General features: G+C 36.5%; 3 protein-coding genes across 5 annotated transcripts; 2 read left to right on the forward strand and 1 right to left on the reverse strand.

The window, feature by feature from the left end:
• The first annotated feature begins 3,516 nt into the window (after positions 1 to 3,516).
• On the forward strand, positions 3,517 to 12,134 carry LOC120464914 (protein tyrosine phosphatase domain-containing protein 1). 2 transcript variants are annotated; one of them, XM_039654502.2, is made up of 12 exons: positions 3,517 to 3,794; positions 5,253 to 5,418; positions 7,563 to 7,643; positions 7,756 to 7,874; positions 8,476 to 8,613; positions 8,696 to 9,261; positions 9,855 to 10,097; positions 10,229 to 10,345; positions 10,999 to 11,100; positions 11,260 to 11,340; positions 11,547 to 11,657; positions 11,774 to 12,134. In XM_039654502.2, exons 1-12 carry the CDS (start codon positions 3,770 to 3,772, stop codon positions 11,891 to 11,893), a joined length of 1,869 nt encoding a protein of 622 aa, XP_039510436.2. In that variant the 5' UTR covers positions 3,517 to 3,769; the 3' UTR covers positions 11,894 to 12,134. The 2 variants fall into 2 exon arrangements, with proteins under 2 accessions (XP_039510436.2, XP_039510437.2); XM_039654503.2 differs by having other exon boundaries at positions 3,517 to 5,418.
• Positions 12,135 to 12,416: 282 nt separating this feature from the next.
• cimap1b (ciliary microtubule associated protein 1B) lies at positions 12,417 to 17,074 on the forward strand. 2 transcript variants are annotated; one of them, XM_039654507.2, is made up of 7 exons: positions 12,417 to 13,333; positions 13,653 to 13,768; positions 14,656 to 14,859; positions 14,968 to 15,069; positions 15,141 to 15,262; positions 15,333 to 15,473; positions 16,938 to 17,074. In XM_039654507.2, the coding sequence occupies exons 2-7, from the start codon at positions 13,657 to 13,659 to the stop codon at positions 17,031 to 17,033; spliced, it is 777 nt and encodes a 258-aa protein (XP_039510441.1). In that variant the 5' UTR covers positions 12,417 to 13,333; positions 13,653 to 13,656; the 3' UTR covers positions 17,034 to 17,074. The 2 variants fall into 2 exon arrangements, with proteins under 2 accessions (XP_039510441.1, XP_039510442.1); XM_039654508.2 differs by having other exon boundaries at positions 16,941 to 17,074.
• A 393-nt stretch (positions 17,075 to 17,467) lies between these two features.
• On the reverse strand, positions 17,468 to 22,675 carry trim35-30 (tripartite motif containing 35-30). The gene is made up of 6 exons (XM_039654505.2): positions 22,072 to 22,675; positions 20,565 to 20,660; positions 20,243 to 20,473; positions 19,749 to 19,771; positions 19,557 to 19,675; positions 17,468 to 19,463 (listed from the first exon to the last, which is right to left on the reverse strand). Exons 1-6 carry the CDS (start codon positions 22,471 to 22,473, stop codon positions 19,093 to 19,095), a joined length of 1,242 nt encoding a protein of 413 aa, XP_039510439.2. The 5' UTR covers positions 22,474 to 22,675; the 3' UTR covers positions 17,468 to 19,092.
• Between the last annotated feature and the right edge of the window lie 723 nt (positions 22,676 to 23,398).

Raw genomic sequence — 23,398 nt, forward strand, 5'->3', positions numbered from 1 at the left:
AGATAATGATCACCTAAACATCCAATATTATGAAGCTGCAGACTCGGAGCCTGCATCTACAGTCCCCCACCGAGAGTCCCGCATTCTCAGACCCCTCGTTTTTCGAACACAGCGCCTCCTGCTGTTCAAAAGATCGAATAACACCCGCACACAGAGTACAGCGCATTATCCAAATGCAATTAAAAACAATAGGATGCAATATTACGGTCTTCAAATAAATTATCCAATAAATATTTGTGTTCCCTGCTTAATGCATGTGTCAAAAAACTAATTGTTACTGATGGAAGGGATACAATTAGCAGATTGAACTATCTTCAGAAAAATAGTAAGGCAATGTGATATTATATTGCTACAATGTTTTTTTAAAATATTTTTTTTTTAATTAAAATTCCAATTTTTCTTTCAGTTCAACCTATAATAGTCTAATTAACATTACCATGCTAACATTACAATATCTGTTTTTTGATATTTTGAATGCGAAGCAAAACAAATCAGAATAGACAAAACACCAATAATAAACAATTCTGTACTTCATTTAATGATCACCTAAACATCATCTTGCTGTAAAGAAAAAAGGAAGAAAAAACAGTGTTCGTGACTTAACTTTTTGTCTTCAATTGCATTAAAAAAACTCATTTATAAGTCACTTTGCATAATCATAAAATTATATGTTGCTGGATTCGGCAGGGGCAACTCCATAGGACCGATAGCACATGTCTTATGATGTTTTAAAAAGAAAGAAAGAAAAAAAGAAAAATATGTTTGCAAATGTTAGTTACCATGTTGCACTGCTCTGTTGGAGTGTCCCTTGAGAATCTCAAGTTGAGATGTTTTTAAACTTTGGACAACTTTGTGGGTTTGAAATATATGGGGGCACAAAATGGGCAGTGAAAATAACTGCAGCATTTAAGACATTTCTACAAAAAGTCCAAGGCTAAAGGCTAATGTAAACGTAAGCTATCTAAATATATTCGAGGGGAAGAGGGCGAAAAAACATACATTAACGGCTCAAATCTTGTTACAAACTATCTTTACAAATAGCTATTAAATGGACTATTCATATGTTGTATCGATGAGCTAAATTAGTTTTATTAAAAAATAAATCAAACGAGTAGGCTACTACGATTTGCTATAAAATTGAAGATAGCCTACTCATGTTTTGTTCTTCACATGTTTATCCGATACAATTTGATAGGAGGCGCTAGGTGTTTCTCAATGTCAAGGATACTTCCTTGGCAGGACGGGTCCTTCCAAGTCATTTCCTTCAGAGGCTAGGCAAGGGTCCTCTTTAGCGTTCGGAGAACACGTAAATGGAACAGGCTAGCAAGTGCACGTCATTGCGTCATTACATCAGTGAAAGGTCCGCTTCGGCGCTGCAAAAATCATTGAGCTGGTGTACTGCACTGTTTAAATACACTTGACAGTCCTTATTTTGTCTTGTCAGTCCTCATAGAAATAAATAAATAAAGGGATAATGTATAACCAGGCGGTTGTTATAGTGAATACAACCCCGCAAACTCTAAAGCAGAGGGGTCTTGATCAGCCGGTTGTAACGTTATTCGCTGTAACAACCGCCTCGCTATACATTTTCCCACTTATAACATGGCTACCTACCAAATAAATCAGTAATTTGACACAAAATATTGATTTAAAAAGGAGTTTATTCATTCAAAAACGATTATATTACCGGAGTTAACAGAACTACCTCCATGGTCTAGCTGTCTAACACATGCAATTGTAAAATATCTATGTGACCAACAAAAAAGGCTATAACGTTATATGAAGTAAAAATCAAAAAGTTAATCACCAGTAAAAGGGAACAGCTTTAAATCCCCTCAGCAAATTTGAGCCGATAAATAGTTTAACAAACATTAAATAAATGGCTAAACTGAAATTATACTTGCTTACATTTGAAAGCATATAGGCGGAGTTTGACATTCGAGCCAGGGGGGGCAAAAAAAAAAAACATGCTAAATAAACACATATTTATTTTTATCCCAAGAAAAAACAGTAAAACAATACACTGATATTTTATTGCCTTTATGTCATTGTAAACAGCTAGAACTTCGCATTAACAGCCACTTCGCGTCGCATCTTCGTTATAGGATCATGAAATGTGGACCACTTTTGCACTGTTAAAATATTATCTTCAACCTTAAAGTTTTCTTTCCTTTTTTCAAAACACATTCTGGCAATGATAATGATTAAAAAACTAGTTAAATTTCGCATTAATACTTCATGAATCATTGAAAAAATTTTAAGACACGGGATTAGGCTACCTATTGGTTTTGATGAGGGGAAAAAAAACTTTACGAGTGCGGATGAGAACCTCGAACCTCCCGAGTCCTGGATCTGGACCATCACTCTATACACGAAAAAGGGAGTATATGCTTTATATACTCACTATACACATGAAAAAAGTGCTATACTCTGACATTGTGCTCATTTTTATTTATGCAATAAAGGGCGTATATACTTTATATACTCACTATACTCGGACATTGTGCTCATTTTTATTTATGTACATCAGGAGCTACAGAACATCGTCTTTCAAAACATGACCTACTCGAAAGAGAGAAAAAGAATGAATGCGTACCCAGCACTTGTGAAAATGCCCTTTCGAGTACGTCTCTGTCCCCAGCACATTTCAAATTGACGCCCATTTATCGCAGAAAAGCTTCTCTCAGAGTTAGATGACACAATCGACCGAGTGAGCGATAACTTAAAGAGATTGGGGTTGGTAGTTTTTTTACAGCTTTTTTAAGAAAATGCGATTACCCGTTTCAGCCACCGGGGGGGCAACGCTCCCCCTGCCCCCCCGCAAACTCCGCGCCTGATATTGCCGTTATCACTCCGACTCCGCTAACGGTCGACATTTTTTAGTTTTTGAACAAGATAGCAAAGCTGCGCATAGGATTGATTGTGGGTGATTTAAGAGCGCGAAGGCTACACATATGCATCCTTTCCTGTGTATGGGATATTTTCCGAACGAAGGACTCAGTCCTTGGTTGAAATTCTGAGGATCCTCGACATTGGAACAGTCCTTCGACGGACATCGATGACGTAGCATCCTCGAAATTCCGGCTTCCAAGGATCCTTCCTTGACATTGAGAAACGCCTGCTGTCTCGAAAAACGAGGGGTCTGAGAATGCGGGACTCTGGGTGCAGGGGGACTGTAGATGCAGGTCTCCGAGTCTGCAGCTTCATACTACTCTGATCATCTTGCTGTAAAGAAAAAAGGAAGAACAAACTGTGTTCGTGACTTTACTTTTCGTCTTCAATTGCATTAAAAAACTCGAACTACTCAAACGAGTAGGCTACTACGATTCGCTAAATAAAATTGAAGATAGCCTACTCACGTTTATAATCCGATACAATTTGATAGGAGGCGCTGTCTCGAAAAACGAGGGGTCTGAGAATGCGGGACTCTGGGTGCAGGGGGACTGTAGATGCAGGTCTCCGAGTCTGCAGCTTCATACTACTCAGTTTAAGTGCAGTAATCGCAGCGGAGAAAGACGTGAGAAAAGCCAGTCGGTCCGTTGTTGGTAAAAAAACTGCCGAATATACAGAATTTAAAGCCGGATTGTTATCATCTCACCTCTTGTTGCACAACGGAGGACCAAGTGAAGGAGGCAGAAAGGTTGGAAGTTTGTGCTGGGCAGCTCGTGCACAATGACCGTGACATTTTGGACTTTAGCCTGGTGTTCGCGGTGTTCGGAAGCCCCGAGTCCTGGCTGCTAAACTATGATTGAAGATCCGCTCAGGAGTCATGTCAGTCGCTAAGATTCCCAACAGTATGTACAAATGAAATGTACTAGAGTCTGGTTGAACCAGGCTAGTTTAAACCGTGACATCTACACGTTTTCAAAAGTGGACCATCGTGATTATTTCACGTCTTGTGGATACCGGGTTATAGTAATATTGTTTGGGCCACTTTGTTTGATATAATCACAACAATTTAACGCAAGTATGGGAATTGAACTCAGGTCTTCTTGATTATAGCCCGACGCTTTATCAACTGAGCCACTGCATCTATTAAGTTCAAGGGTGTATTGGACGGGGGTTTATTGCAGTTTTGGCTTTATTTGTTGGAAAAATAAATATAGAAATATAATTTGACACAAGAGGGCAGTATAGCCCTGTTTATGGTTTTGAGTTTAAACTAAACAGTGACATATACACGTTTTCCAAAGTGGACCAACGTGATTATTTCACGTCTTGTCGTTCACTTGTACTACAGGTGCAGCAATGAGAAAAGTTTACTACAAACAACTGTTACACATATAGTACACTTAAACGTATACTTTTATATACTAAAGAGTGGGACCCAAGCAGTATTGAAATAGTACACTATCAAGTTTACTACTAGTAAATTGATATTATTAGTATACTTACTAGAAAATTTACTTAAAATTTACTTGAACTTTAAGTATACTTTATAAAATTAGTTTAAAATATGCTTTTTTAAGTATGCTTATAAAAATTAAATATAATTAGACAAAAATAGACAAAGTATACTTTCTTATTTTTAGTATAATAACACACTTGAATAAACTTCTTTTGGGTAATTCAGAACAAAGAAAACTTTGCCGTTGTTTTCAAAAGTTCCTTTGATTAAGCAAAATGCACATGAGAAAAATATTTCTAGTGGTTTGATATTATTGTATCAGACTGCTGGACACTTATATAATTAGACTTAATACGAATCGTGAATGTCTATCCACTAATGTGTTTATGACACTTAATAAGGATTAGAAGCCAATCGCTGGGTCAGCTTTGAGGCATCAACATGTATGCAGTAAAGCCATTCTCTCTAACATGTTTGTCATAACATCCCCATGTACGCCTCTCACATTTAACTCTTTCTTTGGATGGAGCCACATGGGTAAGTCAGGTTTTCTTTTTTGAGTGTCAAAATTATAAAATAATATATATAAAAAAAAAGCTCAGCGCTGGAGATAATTCATCGGGCTTAAAATGTGGGTCAGCTAACATGGCGGCCGTGCAGTGATTATAGTGTATTAGCTTGAATGCTCTTCTCTTATTTTAATTAATTTCTTGTCTTGTTAGTACAGTATATAGTATGAGGAAACTGACATTATTATTCCTGTCTATACTATTCCTCAGCTGATTTTCCAAAGCACAGGAAATCCACATAATGACCTGCTACATTTTAAGCCATTAGTGCATAGAAGCAGTCATTTGCTGTTAGTTTCCCTCCTTTCCTCTCCTGTCCTCCATGATTTCACAAGTTCCAGTGCCCAGACCATCATATTCTCAGGCCAGGGAGAGTCTGGTGAAGGCTGTTCCTCCTAAGATCATCTGTCTTCTGGCCTGTGGAGGGAGAGACTGCCGCTATGAGGGTCCGGCGTGTTGGAGCGCGAGCCAGCAGGCCGTTCAGGGAGTCTTTAGCAGCTGGTGAGGCCAACAATGTTCTATTGACTGAACGATTTCAAACATATAGGAATGGTTATATCTGAGAGCACAGTTGCAATCAAAAGAATTCAAACCCCCGGAGAATGTAACAATTTACAAATGTAAGCTTTTCTAAAGTGCAATATAACAGTTATATAATCCTATAACAGTTTAGTGGCAAAATAAAAGTGATAATGTCAATATATAATGTAATTCTTTCGAGTTATAGTATTTCTTTTGTAATAGCTATGTCATAATTATTCAACCCCTCAACGCTGCTGTTTTTAAGTCACTTATTTGTATTGTACACAATTGTGTTAAAACACAATAAGCTTTTGGAAACTCTATAACAAAATAGAATCAGCTTGTGCTGTGACACATGCATACATTTAGCCCATGCATGTGGTAAAGTTGAGTGGCAAATATGGCCATGTCAAAAAAGCTCTCACAAAAGCTATAGAGAACAAATTGTTTTATTACATTAGAAAGTCCATATGGCTAGAAGAAAATGTCCGAATCACTAAAAGTTCCTAGAGATACAGCTGTTTAAAATTTGTTGTACCAAAAAAACAAAACAAAAAAAACAAAACAAACATTGAGGGTGTTGAAGAAAAAGCACAATATCATTAAAGCTACACTGTGTGATTTTTACCCCCATCTAGCGGTGAAAAGGTATGTGACCATCCAGTGAATATTAGTTTCTGTTCCTCTCAATTCCGATTTCGTTTTAACTCCTACGGTGGCCAATGTAGTCCAAGATTAACATGGCTTCCAGTTCGACCTCTTCCATGAGTGTTAACTCAAACGTAAACGCGAAAGGCGAAGCTTGAATTAACGGGTATGTCCCTCTTTGGCTAATGTACTTTCAAGATGGAGGGGCAACATGGCGACTGACATTAGAACCCCTTAAGGCCTCATTATGCTTCTGCGTCAACTCCACGGCGTAGCTACGTCGTCACCACAACGGCGTCGTGGCCGTTTTATGCTTCTCCGTGAGGTTGTGGTGCATCGCAGTGCATTTCGCCGCCAGAACGCTAGGGGGGTTCACGATTCTCTTTGGTTCCGTGCGCGCCGAGCGAAAGAGAGAGAATGTTGTTTTAGCAGCTGCCAGCTGGAGCTAATCGACTTTTAATAACGAGACGACACAAACTTTATCCATTCCCCACAGAATCAACACGGATGTCCAGGGCCCGTTCCACCCATAGACAGTAAAATAAAGGTTCCACCCGAGCTGCCATAACGATAGATGTTCGGAATGACTTGAAGGATTTTTTTTCAGTCTCCACAATGTGTCCCGTGGCAGATTTGGTTAGTACTGTATTATCAATGATGTAACCGTGAACATTGTATTGAAAATAAACAACAAACTGTGTTTCAAAACGAACGTCGATTTATTGATTGATTGAAGTTTATTGCGAACAAAAAAGAAAGAAAAGAATATAGACATATTAACAATGAAATAAAAAACAGTTTATTTTTCGTTTAATTCTTTATTTACTTTATTTATAAGAGTATTATAATTATCAGAACGAGGGTGCAAATGTTAAAAATAGCGCTAATAGCGGGAGGGGGAAATCGGAAAAGCTACACTCCTGAATTGATGTATAATCTGACCAATCAAAGCCCTTGCTGTCTGCGTCGCCTCGACGCGCAGTTACAAATTTTTGGAGGTGCACGTCGAGCTACGGCGGAGGGGTCGGAGAGGGGTTCGCGTCGACGGATAGGGGTCTGCGGGGGTACGCCGTCGATTCGACGCAGAAGCATAAAACAGGCTTTACCCGTATGTATTTTCAATGGCATATTATACACTCATACACACTTATTACTTGAACAAAGTAAATATACATTAATGAGCACATATATTTTTGAAAGAACTAAGTGTTTTTAGCTAAGAATAAACTAAAAGAGATACACAGTGTAGTAGCTTTAAGGGGAATAAAATGATTGATAAGAGCAACTGAGAAAAACCGATGACCTGATGAAAGGAGGAAAAAACATTTTAATGCAGAGTATAAGAAGAACACTAGACAAGCATGTTGGGACATCTTGCCGCATGCCACTCTTGACAAGCAGCACATAAAAGGCCGACTTGAATGCATGCACATATTCAATGCATCTGTTTATTTATCACATCACTTTGTATTTAGGGTGACGGATGACATTATTGCAATGGCACGACCTTCTACATATCTCATCAAGAGATACAGCATCATAGAACAGTTCAAACAGTGAGTGTTATATAATACAATCCTAATCAGGATGTTTATCAGGACGGGGATTGTTCTGGTTAATAATTGCCAGTGTGTGTGTGTGTGTGTGTGTGTGTGTGTGTGTTTACAGGTTGAACATTAAATCCATCATTAATATGCAGCTCCCAGGGGAACATGCTCACTGCGGCCCTCCTCTGGAGCCTGACAGTGGGTTCACATATTCACCTCAGGTCTTTATGGACAGCCAAAGTGAGCCAAACACATGCAAAAAAAAATTTCTGCATTGTGCCAAATTCGTATATATTATTATAATCATACATAAATATAATACTGTACCTATCCCCTTCTTTAAATGATAAAAAAATGTGCTGATTAATGTTTTTGTGGAGACTGATAATTTGTTCAAGATTCCTTGATCAATAGAAATAACAGGCTTTATTATACATATATATATATATATATATATATATATATATATATATATATATATATAACATTATACATGTCTTTACTGCCACTTTCATGCAATTGAATGCATCCTTGCTTAATAAAATATTAATTTCTATTAAAAAGAAAACTTATGGATCTTACCCAAACTTTTGAATGGTGCATTATATATTATAAAATAGAATGTTATCATGAAAATGATGTCACAATGCAAATATATGTATGTATATATATATATGTCACAATGCAGATATATACTTCCTGATATATGAATGATTCATTCAAAAAAAATTTTTTCTTTTAATATTTTATTGTGAAATATGACCTGAATGTTGCTTTTGAGATTCACCCAATAAATTAGCTGATGAATTACTGAATTATATTCCTTTTTTTTGTCTGACAGTTTTTTTCTATAATTTTGGGATGTCTGATTTTGGAGTGTCTTCTCTGGAGGGGATGGTGGATGCTGTGAAGGTTTTGGCTTTCTCTGTACAGGAAGGGAAGGTGGCTGTTCACTGCCATGCTGGATTAGGCAGGACAGGCAAGTTGCAATTTCTTAATCCTTACTTTCAATGTAAATTAAGTGACATTCTATTCTCTTTAATATCCGTCCTGCTTTACAGGTGTTCTTATCGCATGTTATCTAGTCTACACCTGTCGAATCAGCGCTAGTGAAGCTGTCCACTACGTCCGGATCAAAAGGCCTCGATCAATCCAGACTCGATCACAGATCAATCTGGTGTTTGATTTCGCCCGGCTGGTGAGCTCTCAGCTGGCCCAATTCCCGTGTCTGAACATGCGCCACGGTTCCTCCTTCAGTCTTCGGCAGTACCTCCTGCGTCAGGCCCTTCTGCTGCACGGGGAAGAGGCCCAAACACTCAAACACACACCCAAGATCCTGCACATCCTCTGCAGCATGCTGATCACTATATCCCAGGGAGCTTCCAGTCCTCCAGAGGTCCAGAGAGAACTGGAGAAGAGGGTGAACATTTTGGCTCTAAAGAAGGCAGTGAAGGAGACACTTTTGAAGAGGAACTTTAATGCTCTGAAGGAAAGGCAAGGCTCGAGCACAATGTTCTCTTGCACGTCCTGGGACGAGCCATTCGGGTTCTTGGAGAGGAAGAGAGACGTCCTACTAAACAAGCGAAGCTACAGCGAATCAGATCTCAGCAAGATTACCATCATCGAGGTGAGAGCCAATATTTTTTGTATTTGGATTATTATTTACATTTTTGCTGTTTACAATATGAGTTTTAATATCGTTTAAAATCATTTATTGTGTGATTAATTATTCCATTCTTCAGTGCCACATGATCGTCATTGTTAAATCATTCTAATATGCTGATTTTATGCTGAATTATCAGTTATTGGTGCACTTACCAATAATATTTATTATCAATTTTGAACTTTTTTTCATGTAATATGTATTCAGTTATTACATTTAAAAAATATTCAAAATGTATAATCCTGATATTATATATATATATATATATATATATATATATATGTTGTTTTTTAAACGGTCTATTAATCAAATAATCCTATATAGGATTATTTGATTAATAGACCGTTTAAAAAACAACATTTATTTGTAACTGTATTAGTTTAACAAAAACATTAAGCAGCACTTTTCAAAATTGATGATAATGTATTGGCTGCCATTTCTGAAGGATCATGTGACTGAAGATGCTAAAAATTCAGCTTTGCATCACAGGAATTGTTTGTGAACACATAATTTATGAAAATTAGGCTACATGAAATTTGAAATCTTGTCTCTGCTAGGATTTCATGTTCTCACATTACTCTCCTCAAACTGGTGGACACCAGAAAATGAGCAATGGAGAAATTGGCCCATCAAAAGATCAGAGAATCCTAACAGAATTCCAAAAGATTCCTTATATACAGATGACAGACCAAAGCAATGGAACATCAGCTCCTCACTCATATAATAAGACTGTGAACAAGAAGACACAATGTAAAACCAAGAAGCCTCAAGTTTTCCTTAAGTTCAGCTCAAACCTCGAGGTCAGTGTGAAACTAATTAAAATGTCTGCAGTTTTTTTTCCCTGCATAAGATCACTGCCTGAATGGTTTTGAGAACTTTTATTTTGTATTGCCTTCAATTTGTGCAAATGATGTGGATGTTTTTTTTTAAGTTACAACGAGAGGATCATACATTAGATCAGTCGTCATTATCGATTCCTGTTGCTAAGGCAATGGCACAACTGCGTCCTCCAGTGGACACTGTATTGAAAAGAGCAGCTGGCTTGCAGGTATAGTATGGCAAAATATGTTTCTGAATTCATAGCCTTGTTAGTTACAGGACTGACAAAATATTTTGATCAATGCAGGAACACTGCAAAGCATGATCATGTTCCCTTTATTGGTCATACGACTGCATCCATTTCACGTGCAGATAAATACTGAATACAGATCAATGATTAATTTTTTTTTTTTTTTAAATCATGGTATATAATCTATAAACGTTATTGCTTTTGAAATCACTCCTAATGCCTAATGAAGTCAGTAGATAGCCTACTGACTTCATTAAAAAAATAAATAAATTTTGCTTTCTCCTTATTCTGTCTGGGTGTCTGTATAACACAAGATCTTAAAATACATTGGAAAAAATTATATGACAAATAAGTTATGACGTGTTTTTACATTAACTCATCAAAATAAGTAAAGCAATTTTATACTTTGTATTAATAAGTTATTCAAGATTCAATGTATAATGTAGCCTACTTTAAGTTGAAATGACATAAACATCAAAGTTGATTTTATTAAAATTTAAGGCAACAATGTATAAAAAAAATAAAATAAAAAAAATGTACAGTGTGGCCGCAGTTGTAAATAATAAAAGAAATTACAATGAGTAAATATTGTGGCAATGTAAGAGATTTGAACCTGTTTTAATTCTCTGCAGGATGAGCTCAACTTGAGTGAATGTGGCTGGGTTACATTAGTCATAGAAACAGATCCAGATGTTCTGAGCACACTGTTATGGACCTGGCTGGACAGACTAAAGGTCAGAGGTCACAGTATAATTCTGTAGTAGTAGTTCTAGCACAAAATATATAAAATAACAGATAATATATCCATGTCTGTTAAATATACTTTTTAGAAAGTTTTTTTTTTCTCATTGTTTCAAATGCAGTGGTTTACCTGGTGTGCTTTCTTATAACAGGAGCCTGTTCTCAATAAAGATGACATAGAGAGGCTGACCTCAACCTGGCCAGCACAAAACTCCCTTATCACACTTCACAAGGTGAACGTCTGAACAGAGTCTGGCCTCCCTTGACAGAACACACAAACACACAATTTGATGTTGAACTGTATTGTGTGCGACTTAATACATGTAGTAAATATAAATTTTGTAAGCATAAAAAGTATTGAAAGTAATCAGTTGTATAGTTACAAGTGTTTATTTCATCTTATACAGCTTTGTGTGATTATAATTCTGTGCTGTTTTAGTCTCAGCGGCACACCATCTGCTGTTTGCTGGACTGTGTGGGTCGTGTGGTGGTTCAATGTCCTCAGTTTGAACATGCTATACTACAGAGACTCATTCGAGCATTAACAAGAGTAAGTTTGTGTGTACATTTGCTAATTTTCACAAATAAAGATGGCAAACAAATACTGTAACAACAATAATTGGAGACGGATTATACAAACTTTTGCATGTTTTTGTGTTAAAACAGCGCCCTCCTGAGGAAATAGAGAGAAACAACATCTTGTTGCTCGTCCTCAGAGCTTCAATGAGAGAGCTGTGCCTACACAACCACCATCCAAATACTGCAACACCATCAGGGTTAAACTAATAAAAAAGAAGATATCCATAAAGAAATGTTGTTTCATTAACTGTATGACTGATCAAGTTATTTGATATTTATCTTAATGTGATATGTATTTGATATGTATCTCAATGTGATTTGATATGTATCTCAAAGTTGTCCCTAAAAGCATTTAAACAGTTGTATCACATACATAGCCTATATATTTTGTTTCTGTTTTGAATTAGTTAGCAAAATATCAAGCCTAGTTGCATCTGCAGAATTATATATATATATATATATATATATATATATATATATATATATATATATGAAGAGTTCAGATGCAAAAGCCTCTAAATGCCATTTGAAATTTTCTTCTTTAATGATGATTTTTATCAAACTTGTATATTCAAGTTCAGTAATTTCACTTAAATAACAATGAATAGGTAATTATCATTGCCATTTAAGTAAAATCACTGAACTTAAATATATAAGCTTGACAAAAATCATCATTAAAGAAGAAAATTTCAAATGGCATTTAGAGGCTTTTGCATCTGAACTCTTCATATATATATATATTTGTGAACTTTTTAGCCTTAAGGCCCGTTCACACCAAGAACGATAACTAACCTACTAAATATAATCAACCACGTCATAAGCGCGCGTGCTTGTCTGTCATTTCGATCGAGTTTGTTACAGCAGGATGGATTCTGATTGGCTGCCAATGTTTTTATCGTTCATTACCTGGATAAAATCATTATATAGCTATGTTGTGACGTTGAACTCTGCTATATTGAGACTATACGTCCTTGGTGTCGTGTGAACGGGCCTAGTGTGCCCGTGTTTTCTTTAATCATTCATTAATTCACTCATTCATTTATATTTGCATGCTGATAGTTGGTTTAATATTTTGTTATCTTTTGTAATGGAGTTCACACGCATTTTAAGTGTGGCTTGTGTAATGATAATATGGTCACTGCAGGCAAACGTTTTAGTTGTAACTTTGAAATTGATGTGTTTTATAAATGTTGTATAGCCTCTGTAATAGACAGTACGTGTATTAAATTTTGAAATATCTCTAAGGAGAGCATTTGTTGAATTTGATTTGTTTAATAATTAATTATAGGTCTACTGCACGGGTTACAGTGGATTGGCATGTAGAGCAGCTACTCGTGAACTTCTCGCCATTGGAATGTCACTCAAACTGACATCAAAGAATCACCTAGGCGATGGCGTCTTAGAGATGCAAAAGGAAACAACTAAAGTATCTAAAACAGTCGCAGACGTTGCAAGTTTGATCAGAGCTTTTCGGGGGCTTTATTTTACTTGAGATGTCAATACTATAGTTATTTCTTACATATATTGTATCGATCGTACAAGTGGAAATTTGTTGGTGTGGTTTTAAACGAATATTTATTTAAAAAAAAAACGAGATCAAAAAGTAGGCTATTAAACTCACTCACTTTTGAATATCTTTCACTTAAGGTAAGTTATTGTGTTTCCTTCGTTTGTTAGATTTGTATGTTTTGTTGTAGATCACGCTAACTTTACAAATCTATGACATGTTTTGACTAATCAAATTAAATTAGAAATGCAAATGAAGTGCTTGTAACGTTAGTTGCCTAAACTACAAAAAAGTGTCAGTCATCAAATCTACCATTTTGCAAGAGTAAAGTTAAAGCTTCTGTCTTTGCATCATAAAAAGCGAATATATTTATGTGTTATTGTTTTATCTAGGCTAACATTTGTAAAGTTTTTTTTCTTAAGTAATTTTTGTAATTCTTTAAAAACATTTTTTAAACAGACATATGTCACCTGTGGATGTATGGACGGGTTCTTGGAGACCCCACCGGCCAAGGGGCCCCATCGCTGCAATGTATAACAGTCCAGGGCCAGCATATTCTCTCCCAGGGGCAACTGGTAACTTAAACACACACACACACACACACGCACGCACGCACACACACACACACACGCACACACACACACACACACACACACACACACACACACACACACACACACACACACACACACACACACACACACACACACACACTCTCTCTCTCTCTCTCTCTCTCTCTCTCTCTCTAACACATACACGGCACACACGTTTCATCGATTTCCTTTTTATGCTCAGCCCAGCTTACGGACCTCTACATCCCTCGAGGGATGCTGAGACCTAACCACAATCTCTCCGCAACACAACCATACGACCAACCCGTTTGACTAAGGCTGTCTTGCCCCACTGGTGCGTTAATATGCAGTTTCAGTGGCAACGGTTCCGTATTGCATACCACCGCAAAACACAATTTCTGCCCAACCACACATCATTCATGCAATATCTACAGGAATGTAATGACTGTAATTACTATGCAACCTATACAAATAACCTAAGTTTTATAATATTAAATTCGATCTGGTTCAACATAGGAATAAAAGCTAAAGCTAATTGGCTAAAGCGATGCATCTTTAATCTAGTTTTAAACTGGGACAGCGAATCTGAGCCTCGGATAATATCAGGAAGGCTATTCCAGAGTTTAGGAGCTAAAAGCGAGAACGCCCTCCCTCCTTTATGGACTTAAATATCCTGACCAGAAGCCTCAAATTTAGTGATCTTAAAGAAGGCCACACACACAATTCACAATAAACGCAGTAAATCAGGCGCTAATGGGGTGAAAGGTTGGAACAATTCTAAGAACACACAACAATTTCTAAATGTTATTTTTTTAAAAAGGGTTAGGGGTCCAAAATACTATTGCCCTGCAGTAAATCTAAATTTTGTGTGTTTTCTTTGCCCTTTACAGGAATGAACAACCATGACCCGCGGATGCAGAAAGGCCCAGCGTTTAGCTTTGGCACGCGCCATCGTGACTTACAGGCCAACTTCTCCCCAGGGCCCGGATACCTCATTCCCTCCAACATCACCAGGGTGGGTCGGGACGGAACCCCTGCATACTCTGTCTACGGCCGGCGAAAGGATATTCAGCCCTTCCAGACCCCTGGCCCAGGTATTTCACACAACAAAAACACACAGGCTTTGTAGCTGTGTGCAAATGTAGAACAATGTAGAACATATACAGTAAAGTTTAATTCTTTTGATTTTTTTTTTTAATCAGGCAGTTACTCACCTGAAAAGGCAATAAAGACCACCTATTACTTGGCCCCTGCATTCTCCCTCTCTGCGAGAACTAAATTATTCCGCAATGACCAAACACCAGGTAGATTTCCACAGATATACACAGCAATACAGGTATGTTTCCCAGACGTTTGTGCATTATCTTGTCTCCAGGTCCAGCTGCGTATATGCTCCCCCCAGTATTAGGGCCAAGAGTCGTGAATAAAACAGCCGCTCCAAATGTCTCCTTCAGCGGTCGTAGTCTTATTGGCAGCTTCCATGAAGATTTACGGAAGGTGCGGACACATTACAGTGTGTACCTTTTAGTATATGTATTTGAAAAGATGATAACAATCCCTTTCTCAGACTCCAGGCCCAGGGACCTACCAAGTAGTAGATTCATGTGTGTATAGACACAAGGCCCCTCAATACAGCATGACTGGTCGCAATCTCATGCCTGGGGACACTACCAAGAAACCAGGACCTGGAGCCCACCATCCAGAAAGGGTCTGTACTTAAACATTACCAGTTGAAAAGTTTGGGGTCTGTGAGATTTTTTATTGAAAATGAAAAATCAGCATATTAGAATGATATTTGAAGGATCATGTGGCACTGAAAACTTGAGTAATGATGCTAAAAAATGTAATATATAAATATATAAAATAAATTAAAATAGAAAACAGTTATTTTAAATTGTAGTAATTTTGTCACGATATATCTGTTTTCAGTGTATTTTTTTTTATCAAATAAATGCAGCCTTGGTGAGCTTAAAGGGATAGTTCACTTTGAAATTAATTTTGTCATGTTTTAGCTTACCTCAAGGGCATCCAAGATGTAGGTGTCTTTGTTTCCACAGAATTTTCAACTTTTACATTTTTCAGTCAAACCGTTGTTGTCTATCAGTCAGACACTGGAGGCTAAGGAGGTCCACCAAAAAGCATGCACAGAGAAGTCCAAATTAAACATGATTTTATAGATTTGTAAATGTAAGTACACATTGATGGCCTAAGACACGAAACGAGTGGTTTTTGTGAGAAAACGAACAGTATTTATATTGTTTTTAACTCGTGTAATCACAGTGACGTCCAAGTGATCTGAATCAGTTGTGCAATGTCCAACTGAACTGAACTGAATCAGTTCAATGTTACGCCGGAAGTGATCGCTTGCGTGTGACGTCACTCAATATTTACATGGAGATTTTTTTTAAAAAGTTTTACCTTTTACTAAACATATTTAGATATACCGAAATCGTCTTCCATTGCGGTTTCCCGTATATCTAAATATGTTTAGTGAAAGGTAAAACTTCCGAATTCTCTGTATAAACAAAGAGTGACGTAGGCGCGCAAGCGATCACTTCCGGCGCATGCGCAGACCGAAGCGCCTGTGCCGTCAGATCATTTTGTCATGGCTATTATTACAAGAGGTAAAACGATATAAATACTGTTCATTTTCTCACATTAACCGCTCGTTTCATGTCTTAGGCCATCAATGTGTACTTACATTTACGAGTCATTAAATCATGTTTAATTTTGACTTCTCTGTGCATGCTTTTTGGTGGACCCCCATAGGCTCCAGTGTATGACTGATAGACAACAACGGTTTGACTGAAAAATGTCAAAATTGAAAATACGGTGGAAACAAAGACACCTACATCACTTGGATACCCTTGAGGTAAGCTAAAACATATCAAAAATTAATTTCAAAATGAACTATCCCTTTAAGAAAATTCTTTCAAAAATATTTTAAAAATCTGACAGACGCCAAATTGTGAATGGTAGTGTACTGTATATATATTCTGTTTTTAGTTTAGAATTCCTCTCTGCTAAAACTACTGTTACTTAAAATAACAAGAATTAGTATACTTCAACTATTTTACAACTAGTATATAACTACATTTAGTATACTACAACTACAATTACTACAACTATTATACAACTAGTATACTACAACTATTTTCTTTGTCTTTCTCAGCAGGTTACTTTCACAGGAACAAAAGCTCCCAGCTTCTCCTTTGGAATTCGTCATTCTGAGTACATCGCTCCCATAATTGTGGATGGTGCTGATTAAACAGATTCTTTCTGTCATAATAAATTCAGTCCAACAAGCTACAGTCTGTCATAGCAGGTCTTAACATCACTAATATACAACTTGAAATGTTTCAGAAAAAAAAGTCTACCCAGACTAGAATATTAACACCATACAATACTGTATGCAGACACTACTGTTCAAAAGTTTGGGTTGGTGATATTTTTTAAGGTTTCTTATACTCACCAAGGATGAATTTGATTGATCAAAAATACAGTAAAACAATAACATTGTAAAAAATTACAACAATTTAAAATAACTGTTTTCTGCTTTGATTTTAAAATGTCATTTATTCCTCCAGTATTCAGTGTCACATGATCCTTTTTGATTTGTTGCTCAGGAAACACTCATAATTATGCCTGTTCAGTTTTTGGATGCTTGCTGTGTAGGTAGCAGACAGCAATGCAGCTCACTAGATTTTGGAACAGAGCTAACATGGCACAGAGCAAGCAGCACTGATGATTACTGTGTAAATCAAGAAAGTAAATCTTTGAATCAAGATAACTTGTTGTTATTGCCACTTTATTATTGACTTGGTACAGGTAGCTACAATATTTACATTGATAGTGCAGTAGTTCATTGTTGCAATTCTTTTTTTTTAATCTGTTCATTAAAAAAAAATCTACTCCATTCATGACCAAATAATTCAGTTAGTGAGCTTTATTTACAAAATAAAATGTATTCTCTGAAAACCTTAAAGTTGCATGATGTAAATATTCTTTTTTTTTAAAGTAAACTAAATTTGAATAATGAGTCAACACACCACCAATAGTTCTCCAAAATTAAAACCTTTTTTTTTTCATGTTCAATATGGTAAGCCCACTTACTATGGTATAAGTGTTTATATTTTAGGCAGAGCTAGATATATTTGTAAATACACAAGTCAATTTTTTTTTTTTTTTTACATTTTTAACTTTCGTTAGTGTGTTGCTGTTTGAGTATGAAAAAAAATATTTTTAAAAAAAGTTAACAAAGCACAAAGTCACTCCAAAATGTGTTAATATTAGAAAACACAGTTTCTGTAATCCCTGAAACACCTTGATTTTATACTTTGTATAGTCTTTGTATAGTATAGTTTTTTTTCTGGGAACATACAGTACATGTCACATACAATAATCATAATTCCCACCCAAAGCAAACAAAAAAAAAAAATCATAGAGGCATGGTTGAGTAGCATTAATAATGTGTTGTTGCCATATCAAAGAGATACTTGCTGAATTCATAACCGCATACTACAGTATAATACTACTTAAACAATTTTTACCATATCTTTATATGGCAGAAATAATAAGACTATGCTAGTATGTAGTTCCGAATCCATCCGTAGGTCCACATTTGGAACCACATACTAGCATACTACGTTGTGACGCAGTGATGGTAAGTGGCATGAAATTGACACGGTGGTAAGGGACGTGACATTTACGAAACACACTGAAGCGGCTGACCAATCACAACACGCTGATCCAGCCGACTAATCAGAGCACATTCCGCTTTTCGAAAGAAAGGGGCTTCATTGAGACAGGGACTAAACAGAACGTTACTGACAGACTGGGAAGAGAGGTGAAGCATCAACAATGTAAAATATGTGTTTTTTTTTTTTTGTACATTCAAGCATGAAAACCTATTCTAGTGTACCCTAAAAACAAAATCAAGCCATTGTAAAAGGGCATGATAGGTCATTTGCAGGTAAATCTACTTGTAAGCATACATTACTCTAAAAAAACCAACAATATTTCTGGTTAAAATAGTGTTTTTGAAGAAGGCTTGAATATTGCAGACATGTCATAATGTTTTATTGCAATGCTACTGTCTCCTTTGGATTAATTGGACTGATATCACAGTAAACCTATCAACTTAAGTTGTATTGGCTCTAAATGTGTGCTTCCACAGTTGTCTTTACTGGTATGATCCGCAACGGATGTTGCATACAGTGATTATAAAAGTAAGGGAATACTTTCTCAGTGAATGTGTGTTTAAACACATGCAAACCAATATTGTGGCCTGCGTCTGTGAAAATGACTTTTCCCTTGTCCCAGTCGAGCTACACCCTGATCCTCTGAATGATCTTGCTCACCCGTAGAAGGGTCAGTATCTCTGGAGAATAGCCCTTCCCGTATTTACCATTGCAGAAGCCCACATACCACAAGCCTGTCTTGGAGGGGTTCTGTCTGAGTTTGTATGCGGACTCTGTGATCACTCCCACGGCCCAGGCAGTGCTGTCGCCCACCTCGATGTCCCAGCAGTGAGACCCTGAGTCAAAGCCCTCAGAACCAAGAATGCTCGTGTAGCCGTCAAATCTCTCCGGGTTTGCTGGAAGCTGTGGGAAGTGCTCATCATTGTAAGTTATAGTAGTCAGATCATCCGACAGGGTCAGATAAGGATGGGCGGTGTTGGGGTCAAGGGTTACTGGGGCTGGAGGGATAGAGATAAAGATGTTCACCCACTTTTAAAACACAATAATTGAACAGATGAGAAGATTTTTACAGCTCAGTACTTAGTACTTACCGTAACGAATGTTGGCTTGTAGCTTTTTTGACACTACATAGGTTATGTTACCCACATGTTTGGCAACATCGATGAGCATTCCTGAAGGTCTGGTTTGATCCCGCAGATTACACTTTGTTCTGAAACAACATTTTGGAGTCAGTACTGATGTGGGCTGAGAACCATAAAGGTTAAGAAAAGACATGTTCTTACCTTTCAATTGCAGTCTTGTAGTTCTAGGAATAAAGAAATGTAGATAGAGACAGAAAGATTAATTTATGTTATATGATGAGAAAATGTACACTACCATTAATTTGTGTACGGTCAGATCTTTGAAAGAAGGCTGCACTCATTTGATCAAATACAGCTACAGTTTTCAGTGTCAAATGATCTTTCAGAAATCAATCTAATATGTAAAAACATTTCTTATTATTATCAATGTTGAAAATAGTTGCTGCTTAATATTTTTGAGGAAACCGTGATACATTTTTCTTCAGGGTTATTTATTTGATAAACAGAAAGTTCAAAAGAACAGAATTTTTTGGAAATAGAGATATTTTGTAACATATATGTCTTTCCTTTTTATCAATCCTTGCATAGTAGTAATTTCTTTCAAATTACTTTTTTAATTTCAACTTAATGTAATATAATGTGGGAAAAAAAAACCTTATAAAAGCATGGAACAAGTCAAACCAAGTGCTCCTTACCACTAGAAATGTGATGTCATTCCTTCCCAGTTGTTCCTCGATAGACTCAATAATATGTGAGAGAGATAATATCCCTGATGTAATCTCCTCGATCTTCTTTTTAATGATCTCACTCTTCTGCTCTTCTTCTCTCCTCAGTGCCGTCAGGCTAGCAGCTTCTTCATTTTCTAGAAACTGGCGAAGCTTTTCAAACGCGTCCTTAATTTGAGTCTCTGTGTGCTGGCTCTGCCTCTATAGACACAAAATATCAGCACAATCAGCTTGATACAATAAACACCCATAGAGTACTGTGTAAATGTTAGAATTTCCTCCCGATACTCACCTTAATGTACTCCGCTGTTTCATCCCAGGACTGTTTAAATCGTTCATACACTCTAAGTTTCTCCAGAAAAACCTTTAGTTTCTGCTGGAGCTCATTCTAGAAATTAAATGAAATTGAAATTTGATTTCAGCTTTATATCAATTTCTGAAAAAACATTTGAATATATATATATATATATAGTTGCATTGTTGTGCTCATTTCAAATCAAGTCAAATAACCTTTATTTATAAAGCGCTTTTTACAATACAGATTATTTCAAAGCAGCTTTAGAGTGATAGCATGCAGGAAAATAATGCAACAAAGTTTGTATCGGCTGTACATAGTCCAGCTTAAGTAAGTTCAGTGATGGTTCATTTTTATTGTAAAAGAAGTTATTAAGTTAATTCATTTATAGCCATTCTTGCGAAAACAGTGATGTCATCGTTTCAGCCTATGATGCTCAGATGTACGTGTCATTCTGTGTTAATCTGTTAAATGATGATATTCCCAGCATTTTTACAATTGTTAAACAGGTTGTTTGTTAAAAACCCACATATCCAAAATAGATCAGGTCTATCAAGCTTATATTTGACTTTATCAGCAAAGTTCCCACGAACCTTTGCCTTTTGGTGTGTGAATGTGTGTCATATAAGGGCCATTAGTATGCTAAGACCTGTTTGACAAGACAGCTTTCATTTTTCAACCCTTTTCAATCCATTAAATCTGACACCAGCAATCAGTGCAATCTGACCACAAGCTGGACATTTTGACCAAGCACTACAGCAAAATAGCTCAAAAGAACATGATATAATCATGGAGATTGATTTCACTTGATTGAGTACAACTAACTAGTATCAATGGTGTTCACTTACCTTGAATGAATGGTTTTAGGTTAACTTAAACAAATGATTTTCATTTAAATTGAATTATTCAAATAAATCCAATTTAACAGGTCTTGTTTAGTCCCATGTTATAAATAACAACAAACAAAATATAACTTCTGTTTACACATGTGATATTCAGCTATGACAGTCAAGGAGTGATACTGGTTTCATCCCTATGGTTTCATCGACAGCCATTGCATACTTATTAAAGTCAATTGAATGGCCGTTAACAGGTCATCAAACCAAACACAAGCTCAACACTTCACCACAATGGTAACGCCCAAAACCACATAACAGAAACTTTTTTCTCATCTTGCTTTATTTCAACATTTACACTCCCAATTCAGCCCCTTTGCAAAGCATGATGGGAAATGAAAGTTGATGGTTACTTGATTGAAACTTCTCTTATACGGTCTATGATTGAAACGTGTTATTTAAAAATTAAAATAAATAAAATAAAACAAATAAAAGTCAAGTAGCCTAAAAGAGTTCTGTTTCAAGTCATTTTAACACGAAACTATCACATTTGTACGAGAAACCTGATTCAATGGTGTTAAAGTCAAATTAATTGTTTAAAAAAAGCGTTTCGGACAGCAAATAGCCTATTTCCAGAGTCCAGACAATCGGACACTTTGAGCTCTTACCCTGATGTCCTGTGATGCGTCTTTTGTTGAACGGATGCGGTGGTTCTTATGCAGTGAATTTCTGCATTTTCCACAAACTAGCTCTTGATCTTCAGCGCAGAAGAAAGTAAGAGGATCTCCATGAAGACTACAGAACCCCGCTGTCTCTACGGGAAGGTCCTGAGTTGTTTCTTCTCTTATCAGATAACACATGTTTCTCAGCGCGATGTTTATGGGTGGATCGGGATTGGATGATACAGTTCTGCAGATGGGACAATCTTGAGTTCCTCGCCGATTCCAGAAGGTTTTCACACAGCCGTTACAGATGCTGTGAGAGCAGGCTAAGAGAACTGGATCTCTGAAGATGTCACAGCAGATAGGGCAGTACAAATCCTCCTCTGTAATGGACAGTCTACTAGCCATTTTGCCACCTACAGAATATTATGTGTCCTAGTAGTTGTCTTTCTCTCACTGTCTGTGTGTCTGGTCCAGCTGTAAGGAGCACACTTGTCTCTCAGCTGTGTTTATATCCCAGACACATGCAGAGTAGGGCGGAGCTTATAAGAGCAAAGACAGCATTTTAACAGAACCTTCTATTATTTATAGTGTTTATTTTTACAGTAGGCTACATTTTCTACATTAACACCCTTGGTGCTGAACATAATAAAAAGACAAAAAATATATGATAACGTGACACAAATGAATACATATTGTTTAGATTTTATTTACACATATTTATACAGTATGTGTTATAATAATGAGTAGGCCTACAGCAAATGGATTGAATGGTTGAATTTCTGCAAGTTAGTAGTAGCTACCATGGATCATAAGTTGGATACAAAACTATCAAAAACAATGTTGGAAGGTGTATATTTGAAGGTCAATTTCTGTCTTTGGTATATATCTGAAGAGTTCAGATGCAAAAGCCTCTAAATGCCATTTGAAATTTTCCCCTTTAATGATGATTTTTATCAAACTTGTATATTTAAGTTTAGTAATTTCACTTAAATAACAATTAATAGGCAATTATCATTGCCATTTAAGTGAAATCACTGAACTTAAATTTACAAGTTTGATAAAAATCATCATTAAAGAAGAAAATTTCAAATGGCATTTAGAGGCTTTTGCATCTGAACTCTTCATCTGTATACTATTATATTTATTTATTAATATTTTGAGTTAGATTTTATTTTTACATTTCCAGTTTTCATTTTAGCTTAAAGGGACAATGTGTAGGAATTTCTCCCACCTAGCGGTTAAAATGTGTTTTGCATTCAAACGAATTGTGCTCTGCAGTGCCTCCCTTTTTCAAGTGTGTGTTGCTTCTACAGTAGCCATTATGTACCAA

The sequence above is a fragment of the Pimephales promelas genome, chromosome 10 (genome assembly GCF_988280905.1).
Source record: "Pimephales promelas chromosome 10, fPimPro1.hap1.1, whole genome shotgun sequence".
Classification (NCBI taxonomy): Eukaryota; Metazoa; Chordata; class Actinopteri; order Cypriniformes; family Leuciscidae; genus Pimephales; species Pimephales promelas.